A 22580-nucleotide genomic window follows, 5' to 3' on the forward strand; every position below is an offset into this window, starting at 1 on the left:
GAGCCCGCGGCGCCGCGCGCGGCTGCGGGATGCGGACGCGGAGCTAGCGCGGCCACGGCGGCCGCAGGGGCCGCAGCGCCGCCGGCCGCCGCCCCCGGGCCCGCGCCCCCCGGAGCGCCGCGCCCGGCCGGGAGCCCGGCTCGCGGGCGGGGGCGGCGGCGGCCCCCGCGGCCCGGGCCCCGCGCGGGCGGCTGCGGCGGGAAGATGGCGGGCCCGGGGGCGGGCGGCGCGCGGCGGTGCCGGCGGGCGCTGTACTGGGTGCCCGTGGCCTTCGTCGGCCTCCTGCTGGGCTGGTCCTACTACGCGTACGCCGTGCAGCTGTGCCTGGGTGAGCGCCGCCGGCCGGGGGCGGGCGGGAGGGGAGGGGCGGGGGGGGCGCCGCCGCGGACCCCCGCGCGCCCGGCCCACAGCGCCCGCCCGCCGCGTGCCCCCCCCCACCGCGGGCCGCGCCGCCACGCCCCCCGCCGGGCCCGCACCCCGCGCGCGGGGAGACCCGCGGGGCGAGGAGAGGGGCGCGGGGCGGGCGGCCCCGCGGGCTCCGGGACCGACGGAAGCGGGGCCCGAGCGCGCCGGGCGGGGCCCGGTGTCCCCGCGTGGGGCTCGCCGGGCGGAGGAGGGCGGGCGCGCCGTGGAGCCCGCGCCCCGGGGCCGCCTCCCTTCCCGTGGGCCTCCGCGTGGGCGCCGCCGTCCCTGCAGAGCCGTCGGGACTCCCGCCCGCCACACCCGGACGGCGTCGCGCGCGGTCCACCCGCGCACCCTTCACGCTATCCCGCTGCCCCTTGAGCCACAGCGCCACTTCCGGCCTTTGCTATCTATGCGGTGCTGAGGAATCGAACCCAGGGCTTCCTGTCTACGAGGCGAGCGCCCTACCTGAGAGGTCGGTGGTGGCCTCGCGTGGAGGCGGCCGCGAGGAGGGCGCGGCCCTGAGGAAGGGGCGGGGCCCATGAGGAGGGGGCGGGGCCCTGAGGAAGGGGCGGGGCCCATGAGGAGGGCGGGGCCCGTGAGGAGGGGCCCATGAGGAGGGCGCGGCCCTGAGGAAGGGGCGTGGCCCAGAGGAAGGGGAGGGGCCCATGAGGAGGGGGCGGGGACCTGAGGAGGTCGCAGCCCGGGCAGCCACGCCCTCTGTGCCCGCGGCCCGCCCCCCCCCGCCCCATTGGTGGATTCATACCCCACGGGCCGCGTGACCGTCGGGAATCCCGCGCTGTGCGCCTTCGGCTCTTCGAAGCAGGGAAGGAAGCGCATCAGCGGACAGCGCGGGTGCGGGGGAGGAGGAAAGGCCCCAAGGCCTCGGTGATCCGAGTAGGCAGCGCGGTCCCCTGTAGTGTCGCACAGAACTGGGGCCTCGCGCTCCGGGGACGGCCGCCGGGCCTCGCGCTCCGGGGACATCCGCAAGGCCTCGTGCTCCGCCGGCCGCAGGGCCTCGCGCTCCGGGGACGGCCACCGGGCCTCGCGCTCCGGGGACGGCCGCGGGGCCTCGCGCTCTGCCGGCCGCCGGGCCTCGCGCTCCGGGGACGGCCGCGGGGCCTCGCGCTCCGGGGACGGCGGGGCCTCGCGCTCCGGGGACGGCCGCCGGGCCTCGCGCTCCGCCGGCCGCAGGGCCTCGTGCTCCGGGGACGGCCGCCGGGCCTCGCGCTCCGGGGACGGCCGCAGGGCCTCGCGCTCCGGGGACGGCCGCAGGGCCTCGCGCTCCGGGGACGGCCGCCGGGCCTCGCGCTCCGCCGGCCGCAGGGCCTCGTGCTCCGGGGACGGCCGCCGGGCCTCGCGCTCCGGGGACGGCCGCAGGGCCTCGCGCTCCGGGGACGGCCGCCGGGCCTCGCGCTCCGGGGACGGCCGCAGGGCCTCGCGCTCCGGGGCCGGCCGCCGGGCCTCGCGCTCCGGGGACGGCCGCCGGGCCTCGCGCTCCGCCGGCCGCAGGGCCTCGTGCTCCGGGGACGGCCGCCGGGCCTCGCGCTCCGGGGACGGCCGCAGGGCCTCGTGCTCCGGGGACGGCATGGAAGACGGCGATGTCGCCGCACACAGGGAGTCCGCAGGCGATGGGGAAGGCGCTAAATAGCCACCTGACGCTGTGTGAAATGGTATTTTATAGGTTTGTTTTTGTAAGTTGAAGAAAAAAGTGCTCACGAAATCTGTGCTATTTTTGGGGGGGGGGGGCAGCCTTAAGGTCACACGCGGGGGCCCAGCTTGCTGAGCTGACGCTGCACCGCCGGAACCGCGCCTCCACCTCGGCCTTGAGCCGGGCATTTCGGAGGCGGAATCTAAGGAGCTGCTCTGCCTGACCCGATCCCAAGCCGGGATCCTTGGGATCTCAGCCTCTGCAGCAGCGGGGATCGCAGTCGTAGCTCCTGGTGCCCCGCCGTGCAGTACTATTTTCGTAAGTGACATTTCGACTCACAGGGAGATTGTCTCCTTTTTTTCTTTTTGGTGCCGGTCCCAGGACTTGAACTCGGAGCCCGAGCACTGTCTCCCCGACTTGAGCCACGGCTCCATTTCCGGCGTTTGGGTGGTTAGTTGGAGGTAAGATCTCCCGGGCTTTCCTCCGAGAGCTGGCTTTGGACTGCGATTCTCAGACCTCAGATTCCGGAGTAGCCAGCATTACAGCTGCGTGGGGGACGTGGCTGTGGCCTCCGGTGTATACCGAGTGATGTCTCCTACCACTCCTCGTCGCTGTCACGAAGCAGTCTTGAGTACACCAATAAATGATTCGGAGGCCATAGCTCCTGGGTTCAGAAGGTCGTTTTTGTATTTTGATCGCCCTAGGAACAGATGGGAAGTGGCCGTTTTGAAGGGCGGTGGGTCCTAGGGGACAGAACAGATTGAAGGTAAATTTGACTACAGTGACGATGGCAGTTTAGACGCGGTATACCCCCAAAACCTTCCATAGCTTTGACACCGTGTAGAGTTCCTACCTGGGCCCTGGGGAAGATGGCGACCGAGGAGGCTGATGAACACACCACTTCCTGCTGCTTCCCACAACCAAAGCGAGGGGGCGCGAATGCCAGCCCCCAGCCAGCCCCCTCCCAGCCTCAGTCACCCTCCTGCGCCCTGTCCTTCGCGCTCTCATTTTCTCCTCTTGACATTGGCTATTTGCAATCCTATTTTGCAGGTTTCTTGTGTAAAACATGAACTAGGGTTGGCACCAGAGGGTGAATTTACGGCCAGGGGCTGGGAGGTGAAGGGGGTCACAGTAGGAAGCAGGGTGCTTGCCCACCTCCACGGCCAGCCCGTGAGGACCCTGAGTCAGAATTACCCCCTGGCCTTTGCTGAGTGAACTGCAACTTAGGAGTAGCTCTTATTCTGGTATCCTAGGAAACTGGAGGTAATGATTCTCATTACAGTTAGTTTCTATATTTAACAACATCTATGTGTCTGGCTCTCTAGGCACTTTTTTTTCTGTGAGCATAATTTTTGCTTAGTGTTTGTATTTTATAAAAGAAAAAACTCATTTTCCTCTTGGACTACGTGTGCACGCGCAGATGGGATGTGCAGATACTGTCTGTATGAGAGTGTTGTTGGTAGGGCCTCAGTCTACCAAAGAAAATCAAATAGGACTGCTATAACTAGTAATCACTGGGGATGTGTTGATCTAGTTTGTTGATTAATGAGGCCGTTCCCTGGGGTTGCAAAAGAAGGCAACCACAGTTTTCTCTTTTGGGTACTAATACATTGAATGGCTTTTGGTTGTGGTCCCCCTTGCTTTAACTATTGTACACTCCATTTTTCCAAAAATATATTGCTCTCTTGCTTTCGCCTGAGGCAGGCACAATGAGGTATTTATTATTATGGCATGAACCATAGTTCTAAGTTTGCTTATTGTTTCACACAAATCCTTTCAAACCCTCATGAAGATGGAAAAGTTTAGAGGTCATCCAGGCCAACCTTCCCGCATTGTAAACGAAGCCATTCAATGTTCATGTGGAGGAAAATTGTGCTTTTGCTCCAAGTCACTCAGTAAGAGTGTCAGGTGTGACTTTCACTTCTGTGGTACAGTTGTCAAGATGTCTCGCTTGGTCGCTGTGCCCCTTACCAATTCTCCTAACCCAGTAAAGCTGTGTAGCAAGTTGTTTTGTTTTTAACCTTGGGATTGTAATTTCATAAGCCTTTGCACAATGATTGAGAGTTTTTTGAAAGTGTTATAGTTTGTGCCATATTTCTGACTTTGTAAGCAATATGGTCTCTGTTGCAGCTACTCGGTTCTGCTGTTGTAAAAAGCAGCCATCAAGACAATTTAATAAATGAGTGTGGCTGTGTTCCAATAAAACTTTATTAACAAAAATAGTTGGCAGGCCAGATTTGACCTCTGACAACAGTTTATTGACCTATAAGATATGTTAGAAGTTAGACTGTTAAAAATATTGAAGTTTCACCCATGGTTTTGTTTCCTTAATAAATGTTCCTCAGCAGTAGTTGCAGCCTATGGCACAGGTATTCCACAGTGGTTACTGAAGATATTTTAAGAATTAGAAAAGGCTGAATGTGGTAGTGCGTGCCTATAATGTCAGCACTCAGCAGGCAGAAGGATCTAGAATCAGAGACCCAACTGGGCCACATAATAAGTTTGAAGCCAGCCTGGATGAAATACATAATAAAATTTTCTCAAAATAAAACAAAAATAAAGACTTAATCTGCATACTTAGGAAACAGGTTGAGATATAAAGTTATGTTTTCTCTTACTTCAATAAGCAAGTAAACTGAATACCTCTGAAGATAAAATATATGTGCAACCTAATATTTGGATATTGTTAAGCAATGATCTGTTAAGCTCAGACTAGGCAGGCTCAAAATTGATACCCAACAGGGCTGTATAAGTTGCCTCCCATCATGAAGTGAATTTGAATTACAGAGATAAATACACATTTTCCCACTAATAGTAAACTATTACATTTTATAAACCATGTAGGGTATTAAAGCTCTTTTTAAAGAACAGATAGGAAACTTGAAGAATAGAAATGTTATTATCTATAAGCATTACAACATTTTGAAGCTGAATAATAAAAGGCATGTGCATAGAAAACAGATGTGTATAAAACATTTGAAGCCTGTGTTCTTTAATAATAATACAAAATATTTCAATTATATGGCTTTTCCTGATATGATTAAATATTTAGGAGATTAAAATCTCAACAGTTCTTCAAACCACAATCTTAAATATATAATTGCACAGTATATTCCAAATACTTGATCTCTGCTACCACTTGACTTTAATGTCAATGCTCTGGCAGGGGAGGGACTAAAAGGGGAAAAGAGTACTTAGTTTTTTGGTTCCATCTATTATGTCACAATTATTTTTCTTTTAATGTGCTCGAAAATGTATCACTAATATTTGCTACTAATCCATATAAAACACACATAACACACATAAAACAACTAATGTAGTCTTCTCCTGCTAAGATGCTGGATAAATGTTAAATGAACTAATCTTTGTGATTTTATTTTATTTTATTTTTTGTCTTTTCTTTTTTGGTACTGAGGACCAAAGCCAGGATTGCCTTTGCTAGGCAAGTGCTTTGCCATTGAGCTACATCCCAGCCCAGTCTCTGGGCTTTTAACTTAGCCTTATTTACCATGTCTGTGGCATGAGAACATTCACTTGTATGATGGAAATTAATAAATAAAACTACAATAGGTCCTAGTAGTCAGAGTTCAATGTAAGCTAAGACTTCTTGCAGCAAAATTTGCTTTCAAGTGCTTCTTGCAATACACCAGCAGGCTGTTAATACTTGTGTAAGTTTTTCCAGTCCTTGGAAAGAAGCTGAAGAGCTGTTTTCCTAAATCACAATCACTGTCTGTGGGAAAGGTGTTTCTCCAAGGAGGGAAGGAGTCAGCTTCTGGGGTTTGCTGGGATTCATCAGGAAGTATTCACTGAATACTTGTATGCCAGGTGTGTTCCTCCACAGAAATGCTCTAGAGGAAAATATAAGCAAAGTCTTTTTGTAATAGCCAAGAAAAAAAGCCCTGTGGACAAGAATATACAAACTAAAGCCTCTGCCAGCTTGGCACAGTAGAAGGCTGCTCCCTCTCAGGGTTCTGTGGCTATGGCCTGCTGGTGGGGAGCAGAAATGGAAGATGACACACTGCTCTCCTACAGAGCTGTGAATTGGACCAATAGGAAAGGGTCTTCAGTAGAGAAGGTGAGAAAACTTACGGGGAACCCGCCCGTCATGATGAATTCAAATGACCATTCTTACCACAAATCCCTATCTCTGTGTAAGCTGATGCAGGTTTTGCCAGTGCTGTGAGCCAGGGTATTGTTTTAGCCTGATGGCTTGGGCCACTGTTCCCTGCTCTCCTCTCAGCCTGTGAGTTGGCTGGTGAAGCTGGGCAGGGAGCTTCATGAATGCAACTCATAGAGACTCTAGCTTACAAAACAGGCAGAAAGCAGGAGGGCAGAGTGCTTGCCTAGCATGGACAGGGCCCTGGGATTAGGCCTCAGAACACATATATCCTAAAAGAGAACTATAGCTTCCATCTCAGGATTTTTCCTGCCCCTTTCACATACTTGGACAGGTGCATCACACATGACAGTCTTTTCTTTAGGAAGTGGTGAATTCATGGGTCCCCTGAGATTCCAGCACTGGTTATGATGACTGTGCACCTAAGTATCTCGTCTACCTTGAAAATGACAGAGCATAGCACAGATTCTTAGTGCTGTCGGGAAAATAATTTTCCAGTGATCATTAGTAAGGCAGTTTTAATATTATGTGAAACTCTATTATTATCTGTTACCATTGAGAAACACAATTAATATTAAGAACCTAACAGGATTGAATGAGGTTTTTAGTGGTGTTTCTAAAAATGTGTTAAGTGGGTTACATGTTTTAAATGTGAAAATGTGTTAAATTTTTTCCCCTCTAATTCCTTGAAGGAAATTTTGTTACAACATATTGTCAAGCTAATCCGATGCCATCAGGAAGCATTAGGGCAGTGAATTTTGGGGTCCCGCTAGAGAACGACGAGAAGCAATTAATGCCCTGATTTCTTAAGAACTGTGAGATAGCAATAGCAAAACCAGCTATGATTGTTTGAGAATTTTCCTGTCCAAAATATAACATCACATTTTTATAACATGTGGCTTTTTTCCTAATTTGATTTTTCATCTGCCTATGTAAATATTCATGCTAGAAGTATTACAGCAGCCCTTGTTATCTTGGAGACATGAGCAAGATAATATGCTGTGTTGATCATCTTAGCACTTCTCTGCACTCTCACGTAAATACTTCATGGTAGTTCACTTTAGATATTTTGTTGATTAACACTTCATAATGCAAATGATGTGCCTTTATAGTTGGCTGAATTCTATTCTTTGCCAGTGTTTCTCTATGTTATCCTGAAATTTCTCTAGGTGTGAACTGTACAATTAAGTATTCCTACTTGGATAAGTTAATTTGATTTCTTTGGACCTGTTCATAAGCCTTGCTCTACCCTAAGAGCAGGAGTCATTCGGATACTCAGTGGTCAGTAGACATTGCCTGTTTTCTCTGTCTTTTAAAACCAAATGGTGAAGGGCTGGATATATAGCTCAGAAGAGAGTGTTTACCTAGTATTCGCACATTCTGGATTAGATTCATCTTTAGCCCTGTAAAATAAACAAGTACCCAAGCAAACAAAAGTAAAGCTTCCCAATATCCAAAGATTAAAGATCTCTAGTTTATTTTGTAATCTTATTTTGATCCTCTTATTTAAAAAAGATTGATGTTGTTCCAAAATCTTTGTAATGTGTTTATGAGGCAGTGAAATTTAGAAAATGAAGAATGCCTTGTCATGATTTTTTTTTTTTTGCCAGTCCTGGGCCTTGAACTCAGGGCCTGAGCACTGTCGCTGGCTTCTTCCCGCTCAAGGCTAGCACTCTGCCACCTGAGCCACAGCGCCCCTTCTGGCCGTTTTCCGTATATGTGGTGCTGGGGAATCGAACTGAGAGCTTCATGTGTAGGAGGCAAGCACTCTTGCCACTAGGCCATATTCCCAGCCCGTTTTTTTTGTTTGTTTGTTTTTGTTTTTGACCAGTCCTGGGGCTTGAACTCAGGGCCTGAGCACTGTCCCTGGCTTCTTTTTGCTCAAGGCTAGCACTCTGCCACTTGAGTCACAGCGCCACTTCTGGCCATTTTCTATATATGTGGTGCTGGGGAATTGAACCCAGGGCCTCATGTATATGGGACAACTACTCTTGCCACTAGGCCGTATCCCCAGCCCTATTTTTGTTTTTTACTATTTTTATTGTTGTTTATGTGTGTAACATTACGTTAAAAAAACAGATTTTTAATTTGTTTGAAGGATGATTGGAATGAAGTAACTTAAAATCCAGGGATTCTCAGAGACTGTGAGTAGGGCACTGGGTTGTGGCTTAATTGCATACCATGTGCTTCGAGTCCGAGAGGCCCTGAGTTCAGTTCCCAACACTAACACCAAAACCCTAGCATAGATTGTGTGGCTCTTCAGGACAAAAAGAGGTATGAAGATGTCAGGGTGGTGTAATATTCTAATCCACACTGAGAATTCTTCAGTGGGAAAGGCAGCCTGCTCTAGAACAGGTCCACAGTGAAAGGCACTTGACTCCATTTACAGAGGAGAGGACAGGATTACCACCATGTCCCTCAAACTGAAAGTCATAAGCCTGTTCTGAATTGCAGGGGCCCATGTGTGAAGAGGTTCGTTAGTAAGTGAGCAACTCCATGTGACCTGTATTTGGAGGAAAGGCAGTCAGGGATTTCACTATGTCACACTTCACTATGTCACACTTACCCAGGACATCCCAGGGAGGTCAGTTAGTGTGAAAAGATGAAGGGCAGAAACCAGTTTGATGTAAGCAAGGTTTTAATTACAACATATCTTTCATGAAGCACAACTTACTCCAGGACTAATACATACTGAGAAATAACCTGTAGAACTGAAAACTGTGTGTCAGTAGAGGATGAAAGATGGTAGTGATTCACTATCCACTCCCATAAATTGCATTTTAGTAACTAATTACAGAATCCAAGTATTGAATGCATGGCAGCCATCCATAATTTTTGGACACCCTGTTCCTTCATTCGAAAAAATATCCGTTGTCTGCTCTCGAAGCTCGTGTTCTAGTGTGAGAAGAACAATATGAAAAATAAGTAGGTTATGTACTTTGTTAGAGGTTATGAGTGTTAGGACAAATAGAAGAAAAATCAGAGCCCAAAGAACTGGGAGGGGGATGTGCTAGTAGTTGCCTTTAATCCAACACTGGGAAGACTGAGGCAGAGAGGCCATGAGTTTGAGGCCAGCCTGTATCATAAGACAATAGCCAAAAATGATTGTAGATGCCAGGAGAAACTCAATTTTATTGTCTCAGGAGTAGGAGAGGGATTAAAGCGAAGACATGAAGGAGTTTTGATGGATTTAACCATGTTAGTACTGGGGAGAAATACATCTCCAGCCCAGGAAGGTTTGTATAAAACTTGTGAGGCAGGAGTCTGCCAACTTGTATGAGGAGCAGTAAGGAGATGAGATCATTTTGGCTGAAACAAAGACCCCCAGCAGTGAATTACTTAGGAGAGGTTAAATGCTAGAAACTTTGAAAGAGCATTCTGTAGTAGCACTGGTGTATCAGGCTGGTGCGGGGATTAGATTTGAAATAGAGGTGATCAGATTCTGGATTTATTTATAAAGTAGTGACAACAGAATTTCCTGATGGACAAAAGTTGTGAAAGACAAGAACCAAATCTGACTTCAGATGCAGAAAGCTCTGGGTGGGACAGAGTTGTAGGACTGAGAGTGTCTCTGGTTCACTAATAGGCCAGGTGTGTTAATGGTGAAGTGGAAAGGCTGAGCAAGTTTGTATATGGGAGGGAAGTTTAGGATGGAGAAACACTTGGAAATCTTCAGCACATGAAGACTTGGTGCTGGAGAGAATTGTTCTCCTGAAGGAAAACGTAAATTAAACAGGGAAGTAGAATAAATGGAGATGGGAACATTGAGAAGGAGTTGCAGAAGAACAAAACGGACCAGTAAATAGAGTGAAATGAAGAAAATGAGATTCCTAAAGTCTAGGAAAGGATATTAAGGAGAAAGGACTTTTGTTGAGTGTACTCATATGTCAAGTAAGATGAGGACTAAGAATTTTAACAGTGTGGTATTCCACACCTGTTTTGAATTTATTAGTGATGATTGCATTTAATGTGAAAGATTTTATGTAAAAGAATCAAATATGCTCATATATGAATTCCTGGGATATGTGAATTAATTCAATCTAGATTGAGAGGAAATGGAAGATTTATTAGATAAACTTAACTTTCTTGTGATCTGGAAATGAAGTAGAATGCCATGTGTGGTTTTTGCATACTATAGCCCTGGAGCCTGATAATGAGGCTCACACAGACTAGCAGTCAGAACATCAGCTTGCCTTCTTTTAGTCTGTTTTTTTTTTTTGTTGTTGTTGTTGTTGGTTGTTTGTTTTTAGCTTTTTCTTAATGCCAGCTGAGCTTGTCTAATTGGAGATTTATGAGCACACCAAACACAGAGTAGGTTCAGCTTTCTGAATCCTTTATGAGAGGATTTTTTCCTTTAGTAGTTTATTATCCAGTTACTCAAGATATCCATAAAGAACCTTTAATGTTTTTTCTTATAATATATGTATGGTTTCAAATAAAAGAAGAAAACATTTATTTTTTCTTTCTGGACTTTGTAGCGTAATCAGTGACAATAAGGATTTGGGTGCTATATGGATATGAAAGAAATTATTGAAAATTTTGAAACTTAAAAATTATAATAATGGAAACCATTTTGTCTGTAATAACAAGTAATACTTTCAAATATTTCAAATATTTAGTTTAAAATATTTGACTCGGGCTGGGAATATGGCTTAGTGGTAAAGTGCTCGCCTTGTATACATGAAGCCCTGGGTTCGATTCCTTAGCACCACATAAACAGAAAAAGCCGGAAGTGGCACCATGGTTCAAATGATAGAGTGCTAGCCTTGAGCAAAGAGAAGCCAAGGACAGTGCTCAGGCCCTGAGTTCAAGCCCCAGGACTGGCAAAAAAATAAAACAAAACAATAAAATATTTGACTCACTCTACTTATAGAATAATCACAAAAATTAATGAAATGTATTTTCAGGAGGCAGTTAAACCTAGTCAGCCTTGGCCAGACATACTGTAATCCATTTTAGTAGTTTTAAAGTAATACCTCTTTTTAAAGTGCTGGAATTGTTACTCAGATTATATTAAGAAATGACTAAAAATGTATTCCCTCGTCTCAGCTTTTTAGGGTGTGCCCAGGAAACTTTCATCCTGATCGAAAGCCATTGATCTGAGACAGACACCAAAATGACACTTTTTGAATAACTAGAGAATTTAAAGCCTGAAATAAAACAGATAGAAATTTTATCATTCCTAAAGAAATAGCAAGTGCAAATGGTACTCGAACTGGCACCTAGAGTCTGTGGTGTTAATTATGAATCAGTTCCTGATCCACAGCTCAGAGATTGAACATGATTCATGAATGAATAGCAAAGCTTTTATAGTGCTTGCCAGTCCAGGATAAATGAAGTGGGTTTAAGAACAGGAAGCAAAGATACTTATAATTAGGGGAAAGAGCCCAGTAGGATACTTGAAATGCAGCTCTCACCTTGAGCTGAGGAAGATACTTAGTCCAAATATTGATGACTCCCTTCTTTTAATTCCTTATGCACTTTTTTTTTTTTTGGCAGTACTAGAGTTTGAACTCATGGCCTTGTGCTTTGCAGGCGGGTGCTCTTCCATTTGTGCTATGTGCACAGGGCTTCTTATAACTTCTCTTACATCAGTGACCACATCAGGGATATGATCTGGTGATATTTGCATAATATTACACTGTAGTACTGCATCTTATGGCAGTGGTAATGCAAATCGTTCATCTGTGGACTGCCATTATGATGATGTGAAATTTGCTCTGGGTGCAACCAAATGTGCCTACTGCTACAGTGGTTACTGTCTGGTTGATTGTGCCAGTCCTGAAGATAAATGAATGTAGGGTAAAGGTGTGATTCATAAGCAGCAGGAAGAGAAAGGCATTGTGTAATGCAAGGTGCGGTCAAAGAAAGATTGTATATGGCAGAACTTGGTGACTATGTAACAGGGATATTATAAAGGAAAATCTAGTACCAAATTCAATAGCAAAGAGTTAACCTAGTGAATAGCTTGATACCCTTGTATGTCTTAAGAAATTTTATGTTTCCAGGTTATACTGTAGCAATTATTGCTGATGCTAGTGTTATTTTAAGTATTTTTAATCCATCTCTTCAAGAATGCCCTTGTAAATTCTATTCCAATAAGCATCATGAACACAAGGTTGGAATTACAGCTTTATGTGTTTTACCCCCTCCTCGAAAAGTTGGTAGGTACTAAGTATTAAATAACTTTCATGAACCCAGAAATATTGGTTTAACTTTTATATGTTATCCTTGCTACACTCTGGTTACCCAGTACTTCAGCATGCAGCAGCTGACCCTGGGAGGTAGTTTTATGAGGGTGTGTGTGTGTGTGTGTGTGTTTCTCAGAAAAGCAGAACCGAAGCATTAGTTTTTCTATTTAATCAAACATCAAGTGGCTGGTAGTGAAAAATAGTGTTGTACTCTCAACATTGTCCACTGTAATGATTCTGAGTATAACATTGTGAGAAACTCACCTAGTGACATTAAAAAATCCTCTGCACGTCAGGCACAGTGCTGTCCATCTGTAATCCCAGTGTTTGGAAGCAGAGGTAGGAGGATCATGAGTTTGAAGCCAGCCTGGGCAATATAATGAGTTATGGGCTAGCCTGGGCTACATCGTAAGACTTAAGTGTGATGAAATAACCAAAATATGAACTGGGATTTTCACTTGCTACCCAGGTGGACACCTGTAGACACCCTCCATCCATAGGATGATGGAGGGCACGGTGAGGAAGCAGCCCGTGAGGCCCTTCAAAGTCTCAATTTTTGACTCTTAGTAATGAAAGGAACGTTTCTGGATATAATCCCTTCCTGACCTTACCCGTGGCCCCAGAGAACTGTTATGTGGGGACCAGGTAGGACTTGCCTAGAGTATAGCACCCGCTAAAGACTTACAGGGCCCCAGGAAGCCAGTCAGGACCTCTCTGCTCATCTTCCAGAGGGGGTCTCTGCAACTGGAAAGGGAGGAGTCCGAATGAAAAAGACCCAGGGCTTGTAGGAACTTGGTGTTGAGCCGTAGCCATGTGGAGACTGGAAGGAAAAGTTCACCTGTGCTGAAATCCACACAAATCACTGGCATTGGGAATCTCTTCTATGTAATGCGAGACACAGAGGTGACAGGGTTCCATGGAGTATGCTTAGAAATAAGGACACTGTGACCAGGCAGCCGTCCCGAAGTCGGGTTTCTTTAGTCATCTCCCCTGCTTAATAAAGTCAGCGCAGTCAGCAACGGCCTTACTCTTTTTGCCAGAATGAAAGTGACAGTGTGTTTTTCAGAGCCATAGTCATGAAGTACAGATTTTAATTTCCCTTTTATAATTAACATTTTGAAAGACATACGCAATTCCTGCTGGTGTAAATATGGACATCCAGTGAATATGTTCCCCAACTCAGGCTTTTCCTCCTGTTTCTGTAATGCTGAACTTCTAAGGTATTTAGAGCAAGCTGACTCGGGGGGGGGGGGGGGCATACACCTTTCATCCCAGCTACTCGGGAGCTGGAGTAGGTAGATTGTGAGGTCAAGGACAGTTTGGGCAAACTAGACTCCATCACAAAAGAAGAGTTTTTAAAAGGGGGGAGACTGAGGGTAGAATGCCTGCCCACCACATGCAAGGCCCTGGTTTCCATCCCCAGTGAGACACCTGTGTACAAGGTATTTAGGACGATGATTTGAACATCAAATTGCTATTGAAATGATGTTATTAAATCTACCAGCCCCAACAGCAGAATGAACCTGGAGGACATTATGCTGCATGAGATGAGAGAGTCACACAAGGGTAGATACAGCGTCGCTCCAGGTTGTCTGACGGAGGAAGGGAGACTGAGGGACACTTCACACCCTGCTTTCCAGAGCTTCCTCCAAAAGCAGAGATTCCCACAGACTCTCCGGCTATAGCTGGAGGCGAACAAGGGAATCCGAATCCACAAGAGACGGGAACAAAATGGCACCCAGGACAAAGAAGTCCAATTGGGGGGAGGGGAGCACATGGTTCGAATGTGCAAAACACCACAGATCCTGGAAGACCACATAGAATGCTTGCAAGAGTTTTGGGGTCCTGTGGGTTCGTATTCAGATCCCAGCTAGAGTGACAGTAGAAGGTATTTTACTTCTGGAACACATTCTTAGCTTTAAAATGATAATCCAGCCCACTTTACAGATTGACTAATCTGTAAACGTTAGAAGAGTTAATCTTAAATACTAAGCCCTGGACAAGTGTCCTTCTGTAGCTCCTTTAATGTAAACACATGTCAGACGAAGTGGTGAGACCAGAGCATAAGGTGCTGTGATGCAGAGTCGATGGACGCAGGGTGGCTTGCTGCCCTCGTGTGTGGACGGCCCCTGGATGCGGAGTCGATGGACGCAGGGTGGCTTGCTGCCCTCGTGTGTGGACGGCCCCTGGATGCGGAGTCGATGGACGCAGGGTGGCTTGCTGCCCTCGTGTGTGGACGGCCCCTGGATGCGGAGTCGATGGACGCAGGGTGGCTTGCTGCCCTCGTGTGTGGACGGCCCCTGGATGCGGAGTCGATGGACGCAGGGTGGCTTGCTGCCCTCGGGTGTGGACGGCCTCTGGATGCGGAGTCGATGGACGCAGGGCCCCTGGATGCAGAGTCGATGGACGCAGGGCCCCTGGGTGCGGAGTCGATGGACGCAGGGCCCCTGGATGCAGAGTCGATGGACGCAGGGCCCCTGGGTGCGGAGTCGATGGACGCAGGGCCCCTGGATGCAGAGTCGATGGACGCAGGGCCCCTGGGTGCGGAGTCGATGGACGCAGGGCCCCTGGATGCGGAGTCGATGGACGCAGGGCCTCTGGATGCGGAGTCGATGGACGCAGGGTGGCTTGCTGCCCTCGTGTGTGGACGGCCTCTGGATGCAGAGTCGATGGACGCAGGGCCTCTGGATGCGGAACTACAGAGGGAAGATGATACGAAGACACAGTGAGGAGGTGGCCACTGCCAGGCTCAGAGAAAGGCCGAGGGGAGCCCAGTCTTGCCTACGCCTTGCTCTCCAGCCTCCAGAACCGTGAAAACGTGTGGTCCCGTGGTCCTTGGCTGTGGCAGCCCTAGCTCAGTAACGAAGATCTTTTGCCTCGACTTACCACTTCGTATTTTTGCCATCAAGATCATGACATGCTATCCTTCAGAAGATGTCTTTAATAACTCCAGGGCCACTTTCCATAGTGGAGCATTGCTAGCGTGTAGTTTAGATCAGTGTAGTTCGTTAGGTAGCAATTCTGAAGCAGAGGCTGGAAAAGTGGACTTACCAGCAGGAAGTCCTACTTGTTTCCAAGCTTCACAGAACCCCTTATCCCAATCTGATACATGTCAGACCTTTTCATAATCTGGACAAGGCATAGAGAGGTGCAGATGAGGGTGGAATTGAGAGAAAGGGGTAGAGTAAGAAAGTATGGTTTAAGGCCAGGTATAGTGGCAGATATCTGCAATCCTAGCTACTGTGAGACTATCTCAAAGAATAAACAGCATGGTGCTCCCTTCTGTCTGTAATCTCAGCTGTGATATGCAGAGGTAGAAGGATTTTGGTTCAAGACTGGTACCAGGCAAAAATGAGTCCTATCAAAACAATTGAAAAGAGGGCTGGGAATGTGGTTTAGTGGTAGAGTGCTTGCCTAGCATGCACGAAGCCCTTTGTTCATTTCCTCAGTACCACATAGACAGAAAAGGCCAGAAGTGGCGCTGTGGCTCAAGAGGTAGAGTGCTAGCCTTGAGCAAAAAGAACCTAGGGACACTGCTCAGGCTCTTACTTCAAGCCCCAGGACTGGCTGAATGAATAAATGAATGGATAAATAAATATGAATTTAAAAACTAAACATTTTTGGCTGTGGAAATAGCACAAGTGGTAGAGTCTTTGTCTGACAAGCACAGGGAACAAAGTATCAAATCCTGTTATTACAAAAATATAGAAAAAAAAACTTCTTAGGAATTCATTCCTAAAAACTTGCCAGTTGACTCTATTGGAACTTTGAATTTTGTTTTATTTCAACATTACTGCAAGATCCAGCATCACTATGTACTTCTCCCCTAGAATGTTTATGAAAATGTTAGCCTGGAGCTTCAGAGAACTCCCACTCTTCATGCACCGCCGTGTGCAGACATGTTTGCCCACCAGAGTCAGCAAGTAGCCCCTAGAACGGGCCCCGTTCCCTTCTGGGTGCTCTTGCTTTCCTTAGTTCGTTTCTCCCAGCATCCCTGAGAGAAGAACATTGAGATCACCCTGACAGAGGAAAAGACGTCACTGGCCTAAATGAAACCCTAACCAAGAGGTAGAGCCAGGGTGCCAGTCTCAGAGAGGGACATGGAAAAGAGAAGAAGAGAAGCAGTAAGTGTTCCTCCAGAGAAGAGAATTTCAACTTGAAGACAAAAAAAAAAAAGGAAAATTCACATTGGGAATACAAAGGACAAGATCACACAATATACATTTGCAGTGAAAGTATCTAGAAACAAAATTGTTCTAGAAAGAATTATGTAACTGTTCTTTGCTACTTTAAGGTGTGGGAGTCCATGTTTTGTCTGCTAGGAAGGCATATTTTAATGTCTAAGAATTTGTATTTGGGGGTGTGTGTATGACTAAAAGTTGAACTGGATTTAAAATACTAGCATTTCACTTGACTTTTGCTTTCCAAAAGATAGAATTTTCTAGAGAAAATGACATTATGTACAATCACCAAAACCAAAATTTGAAAATGCACTTGGTCAAAATCTGGGACTTGAATCATCTTTGAAATAACCCCAGCTTTTAGACAATAGTAGACTTAAATCAGTCTAAAGTAAACAGGGTTATATTTTCTGAGCTCTTTAGAGAGTAGGTTTAATGGCATTCTTAGGTAATCGTAGGGTGATAAATGGAATTGATCCAGATAGGATTGTTTGTGGTCAGGTTCTTAGAAGGCCGCAAAGGTGCCATGTTTCTTTTCCCTCCAGCACTCATGACTGGTGTACTGTGTTTACTTTGTTAGGTGCCATTCTCATTTATTAACTTACAAAATATGTTTGGCCTGAAACCTGGTATGAAACATTAACATATAACTTCTTTTTTATTATTATTAATTTAATTTTATTATCAAGGTGATGTACAGAGGGCTTACAGTTACATACCTACGGTCATGAGTACATTTCTTGTCAAACTTGTTAACTCCTCTCTCATTTTTCTCCCAACACATAACTTGTTATTGAAATTATTTTCAAAATAAAACTAAATCAGAAGACTCAAGGTATGGTAGTTTATTTTATATGTCAGTTTGGTAGGCTAAGGTGTTTGTGTGGCCAAACACGAGTCTGGTTGTTGATGTGCAGTGTTGTTGTTTTTTGTTGTTGTTTTGTTTTTTTAGATATGGTTAACATTTAAATCAATAGACTTAAAGCAGATTACTTTCCCTAATGGGGGTGGGCCTCACCCCATCACTTGAAGGCCTTCAGTTTGAAATTTCCTAATAAAATTGTTCTGTCCCTTTACTGCCTTTGAACTTGAAGCCATCAACTCTTTCTTGACCCTCTTGCTGTTAGTATATTCTTCCAGTCTGTCCAATTCAGATTTTTCTAGCCCCTGTGGTTACATGAGTCAGTTCCTTAAAATAAATCTTCATGCATGCACACATGTCCCCGCACATACGCATACACAGTTCCATTGATTCTGTTTCTCCGGAGAGCGCTGGCTAATAGTAGGATGTGCAGACTGTCCATAGAGGGCCATGTACTAAGTCTCTTAGCCTTTGCAGGCTATACCATCCTGGTCTCACTAGCCTACTCTGCCATCATAGACAGAATAAGCCATATAAGTAAGTAGATGTGTTAGCACTCAAATAAAATTTTATTTACAGGAACAAGGTACTGGCTATATTTTGACTGAAGATGGTAGCTTACTGAGCCTTGGATTCGATTATTTCTTAATAACTCAGGCAAAAGATCAAGGATGTTTGCTGGCCGGGTTGCATCAAGTAGAAGTTCATCATCCACTTCTATTTAGCTTATTATTTTGATTGACAGTCTGTTCAACTTTGGTTTTGACATGCTGATTTTTACACAAGGATTTCTTGAAGAACGATCAGTGCTAGAATAAAAACTATCCAAACTGACAATTGGCCAATTCAAACTTTTCTCTAGTGGTCTCATCTGTTTCTTAAAGGGGAGAGTAGGAGAGGGGCTGGGTAGAAACAGCAGTCAGAAAAATAGAACAGGAAACCCAAACTCTAGCTGGACGGATCTGTGATGATTCCAGATGGCAAGATGTGTTTCCTGAAACCCCTCACTTTGCTCCTGGCACACAGGAGCATCATGGTGACGGTGGTAATCGTTTCCTCTCGTGTCCTCTCTTCCTGTACAGCATCAGTGCCAAGAAAGCACAGCAGGTCCTTACCACAGTTATTCCAGGAAGAAAAAATGGGAAGTTTCTGGAAATGCATTGGAAGGTTAGCAAACTATTATTATTGCAGGTTATGAATCAAGAAGAAATTAAGCTTATCCAAGATAAAATTAAATGAACATTGAAATGAAAATAAAAATTTGACCCACAGGGCTGGGGATATGGCCTAGTGGCAAGAGTGCTTGCTTCGTATACATGAGACCCTGGGTTCAATTCCCCAGCACCACATATACAGAAAATGGCCAGAAGTGGCGCTGTGGCTCAAGTGGTAGAGTGCTAGCCTTGAGCAAAAAGAAGCCAGGGACAGTGCTCAGGCCCTGAGTCCAAGCCCCAGGACTGGCCAAAAAAAAAAATTTGACCCACAGAGTTCTGTTGTGTCTGACAGACGGTTGCCTGACGTGTGAGCAGTAACCTGTTAGTGTAATCACCAACAGCCATGCTGTCATTCCCAATGAGTAAATTACAAAATCACATCCAATCACATTCTTTTGGGGGTGAATGTAAGATTTAGGCATTTGGAAAAAGGAAAAAAAAGTGTAATTGTTTTTGTTCATTAAGTTAAACAGTGTCATATGTGAAGTCTTTTCTCTGAGGAGGTATTTACACAAAGGCTGATACATTGTTCAACTACTGTGTTAAGGATGAGTTCCACCTTGTTTATACTAAACACATTTTGGGGCTGATATATTCGTTTTTAAATGGCAATTTACTTGTAGAGTCTTCATTCAAAATTTTCCTTTAGTTCTTTCAGAAACCTATGTGAGCCAGGCACTGGTGGCTCATGCCTGTAGTCCTAACTACTCAGGAAGCTGAGATTTGAGGACTGCAGTTCAAAGCCAGCCTGGGTAGGAAAGTCCATGGGACTCCTATCTTCAGTTAGCCACCAGAAAACCAGAAGTGGCACTCAAAGTGCCTCAAAATGGCAGAGTACTACTAGCTTTGAGCAAAAATGAACTCAGGGACAGTGCCTAGGCCTGAGTTCAAGCCCCACAACCAACAGGGAAAAAAAGCCTATGTACATATTAACTTTTTTTCTGTAAAATTTCTTCATTTACAATCCCTTTCCTATATATTATGGATTACATCTTACTGTGAGCGGTTTGCAAAATTTAAGTCTACATTTATATTTTTATTTATGAATATGCATTTATTTGTACAATTTAAGTGTATGTTTATATTTGTAAGACTTACTTGCACCAGACACTGTGTTAAGTGTGTTTTATGTGTCATCTCTTAATTTTCACCACAGCCTGGATTATTGCCCTTATCATTAGATTCTTCTCACGATGGAGTAGGTGGGAAATGATAATCACCTGGGCAGACTGGCAAATGGCAGAGATGGAACTGAACTTTTCTGCCCGTCAACAGCCTTTGCCCTTTCATACTGTGAAGCTTAGCAACGTCCGCTTTCTCTTTTTGGAAAATGGAATTCTAAAAAATTAGCTGTTACAGAAGAACCAAACTAAACAAAATGAATGTGTAATATAGAGTTAGTTTATATGTTCCTCCTTGTGACTTTGAGCAAACATCATTTAATTAATAAAATGTTTTTCTTTTAACATAATAGAAATATTTATGTACATTTATTTCAACAAGTGGTTGTAAAAATGTCATGAAGTTGAATATAAATTACTTGTGATTTGTAGAGTAGGTATGAGCATAATAGACTAGTGTGAATGGAAATTTTGTCTGTGAAGTAAACCCTATAAAATTACTTAATAACTGGTTCAAAACTCAAAGTTCACATTAAAACCCAGTAGTTGTTTTTGGAAGATGGGTCATAAATATGTTCAGTATTGCTTTTTAATTCTTATGTTGAAGTCAGGCACTGGTGGCTTACACCTGTAATCCTGGCTACTCAGAGGTTGAGATCTGAGGATTAGCGTTCAAAGCCAGCCTGTGTAGGAAAGTCCATGAGACTCTTATCTCCAATAAACTACGAAAAAGCCCAGAAGTGGAGCTGTGGCACAAGTGGTAGAACACTAGCCTTAAGAAAGAAAAAAAAATGATGTTCTTGTATCACCTTCCTGTGGTTGTACCTACACTATCTCTGTAATGTTATCTGAGTATATTGGAAACCGTGTATACTGGTATTGGAAGTAGGAAATTGAAAGGGAATACCAAATTTGAGAGACACAGGGTAAAAAAAGACAACTACAAAAGCAATACTTGCAAAACTGTTTGGTGTAAGTGAACTGAACACCTGGGGGGGAGGGAAAGGGGGAGGAGGGAGGGGGGTATGAGGGACAAGGTAACAAACAGTATAAGAAATGTATCCATTGCTTAACGTACGAAACTGTAACCTCTCTGTACATCAGTGTGATAATAAAAATTTGGAGAAAAAAAAAAAGCTCAGAAACAGCACCCAGGTCCTGAATTCAAGCCACAGGACCAACCCTCAAATTATATTTGATTACCACCTAATTTTTTTCAAAACTAAATCCTTAAGTTTCCATTTATTTTCTTAGCATACATGTGTATTAGAAAAGTAATTGAGGCTAAAACTGCAACCTTTTCCTAACATTCTGAACAAAATGTTTACACTTGGAAACTTAAGCTTGGATAGGAAAACCTAAAATTTGACAACTCTGATATTAGGCTGGAAGTTACAAGGTTTCTTGCTAGCCTACTGACAAAGTAAAAATAATTGGGAGAATATCCTTTTCCTTAGTATCATAAAGCAAAACCTAGTTAGTCCTCATATCTCTTAATAGAATAAATTCATTTAAAAGTCTTGATAATATTAATCAGTGGGTAAGTCAAAACAGTTTTGCTAATATTTATTAAATCATTTAAAAATAGTTATACCATTACTTGTATTATATATAAAATGTATGAGAATAGTAGGGATTTATATAAAAGGGTTAGCAGTAGCCAAAAGATAAGTAGGCTAATAAGTGTGTCACAATTCACTCAGAGGAAACACACAAAAAGTATGCTTTTTAAATAACACTAAATTTCACTTGTAATAAAAGAAATAAACCTCAAGATAATGTTTTATGTGTTTTGTTGTTAGGGATCAGATGCAGAGTCTCTTATATGATAGCCATATAAACTATCTCAAACTCTTTGATTTTGCAAGACTGTTAAGATAGGTTCTTGGGCTGGGGATATGGCCTAGTGGCGCTTGCCTTGTATACTTGAAGCCCTGGGTTCGATTCCCCAGCACCACATATACAGAAAACAGCCAGAAGTGGCGCTGTGACTCAAGTGGCAGAGTGCTAGCCTTGAGCAAAAAGAAGCCAGGGACAGTGCTCAGGCCCTGAGTCCAAAGCCCAGGACTGGCAAAAAAAAAAAAAAAAAAGATAGGTTCTTGATGTGTAACCCACACTGGCCTTGAACTCTGGACCTTCTCCATGTGCCTCCAAGTCCTGGTATTTTAGGTGTGCACCAACACACCTAGCTTTAAAACAATTATTTAAAATGTGACCTATGATGTTGACAGAATTGAACTTTTTGTTATGTTCATGAGAAACCTGATAAGATTACCATCTGATGAGTATAATCGAATACAGGATTTTGGCTTCCACATCTCATTATATAAATGTTACCATCCATATACAACTTGTTTAATTAAGAAAAAAAATAGAAGTCCACTCAGAGGTTGAGATCTGAAGAGCAAAGTTCAAAATCAGCCTGGCCAAGAAAGTCTGTGACACTCATACCTTCAGTTAACCACCAAACCAGCCAGAAGTAGAGCTATAGTTCAACTGGCAGAGTACCAGCCTGAGGGGAAAAAGCTAATGAACAGTGCCCGGGCCTTAAGTTCAAGCCCCAGTCATGAAATAAAATCAAGAAAATGAATAGACAAATAACATTGTAGATTTTGAAGAACACTTAGGGGAAAAAAAGCTATGAATGGCAAAAGTAACTTTTGAAAAGAAATCTTTAAATGTCTATCTAGCAAGTAGAATAGTGCTCCAAAACAAAAAAGATGATCAGCTCTTACTAATTGTACTTACTTTCCTAATTGTCATTTTCTTTTGCTGTTGTTGGTTCGAACACTTGGAGTTATGGGTACAAAAACATTTTTAAAGTTTTCACATATCTGGGAT

General features: G+C 44.9%; 1 protein-coding gene across 3 annotated transcripts in view; it reads left to right on the forward strand.

The window, feature by feature from the left end:
- Positions 1-204: 204 nt before the first annotated feature.
- The window catches only part of Zdhhc2 (zinc finger DHHC-type palmitoyltransferase 2), a 48327-nt gene continuing 25951 nt past the window's right edge, over positions 205-22580 (forward strand). For 2 of the 3 annotated variants that reach the window (XM_048330806.1, XM_048330805.1), the window contains exon 1: positions 205-328. In XM_048330806.1, coding sequence (XP_048186763.1) covers positions 205-328 — 124 coding nt within the window. Of the gene's footprint in view, positions 329-17893; positions 18572-22580 lie in introns of those variants that run through there. The other variant, XM_048330807.1, reaches the window with a different exon arrangement.

This window comes from Perognathus longimembris, chromosome 21 (genome assembly GCF_023159225.1).
Source record: "Perognathus longimembris pacificus isolate PPM17 chromosome 21, ASM2315922v1, whole genome shotgun sequence".
Classification (NCBI taxonomy): domain Eukaryota; kingdom Metazoa; phylum Chordata; class Mammalia; order Rodentia; family Heteromyidae; genus Perognathus; species Perognathus longimembris.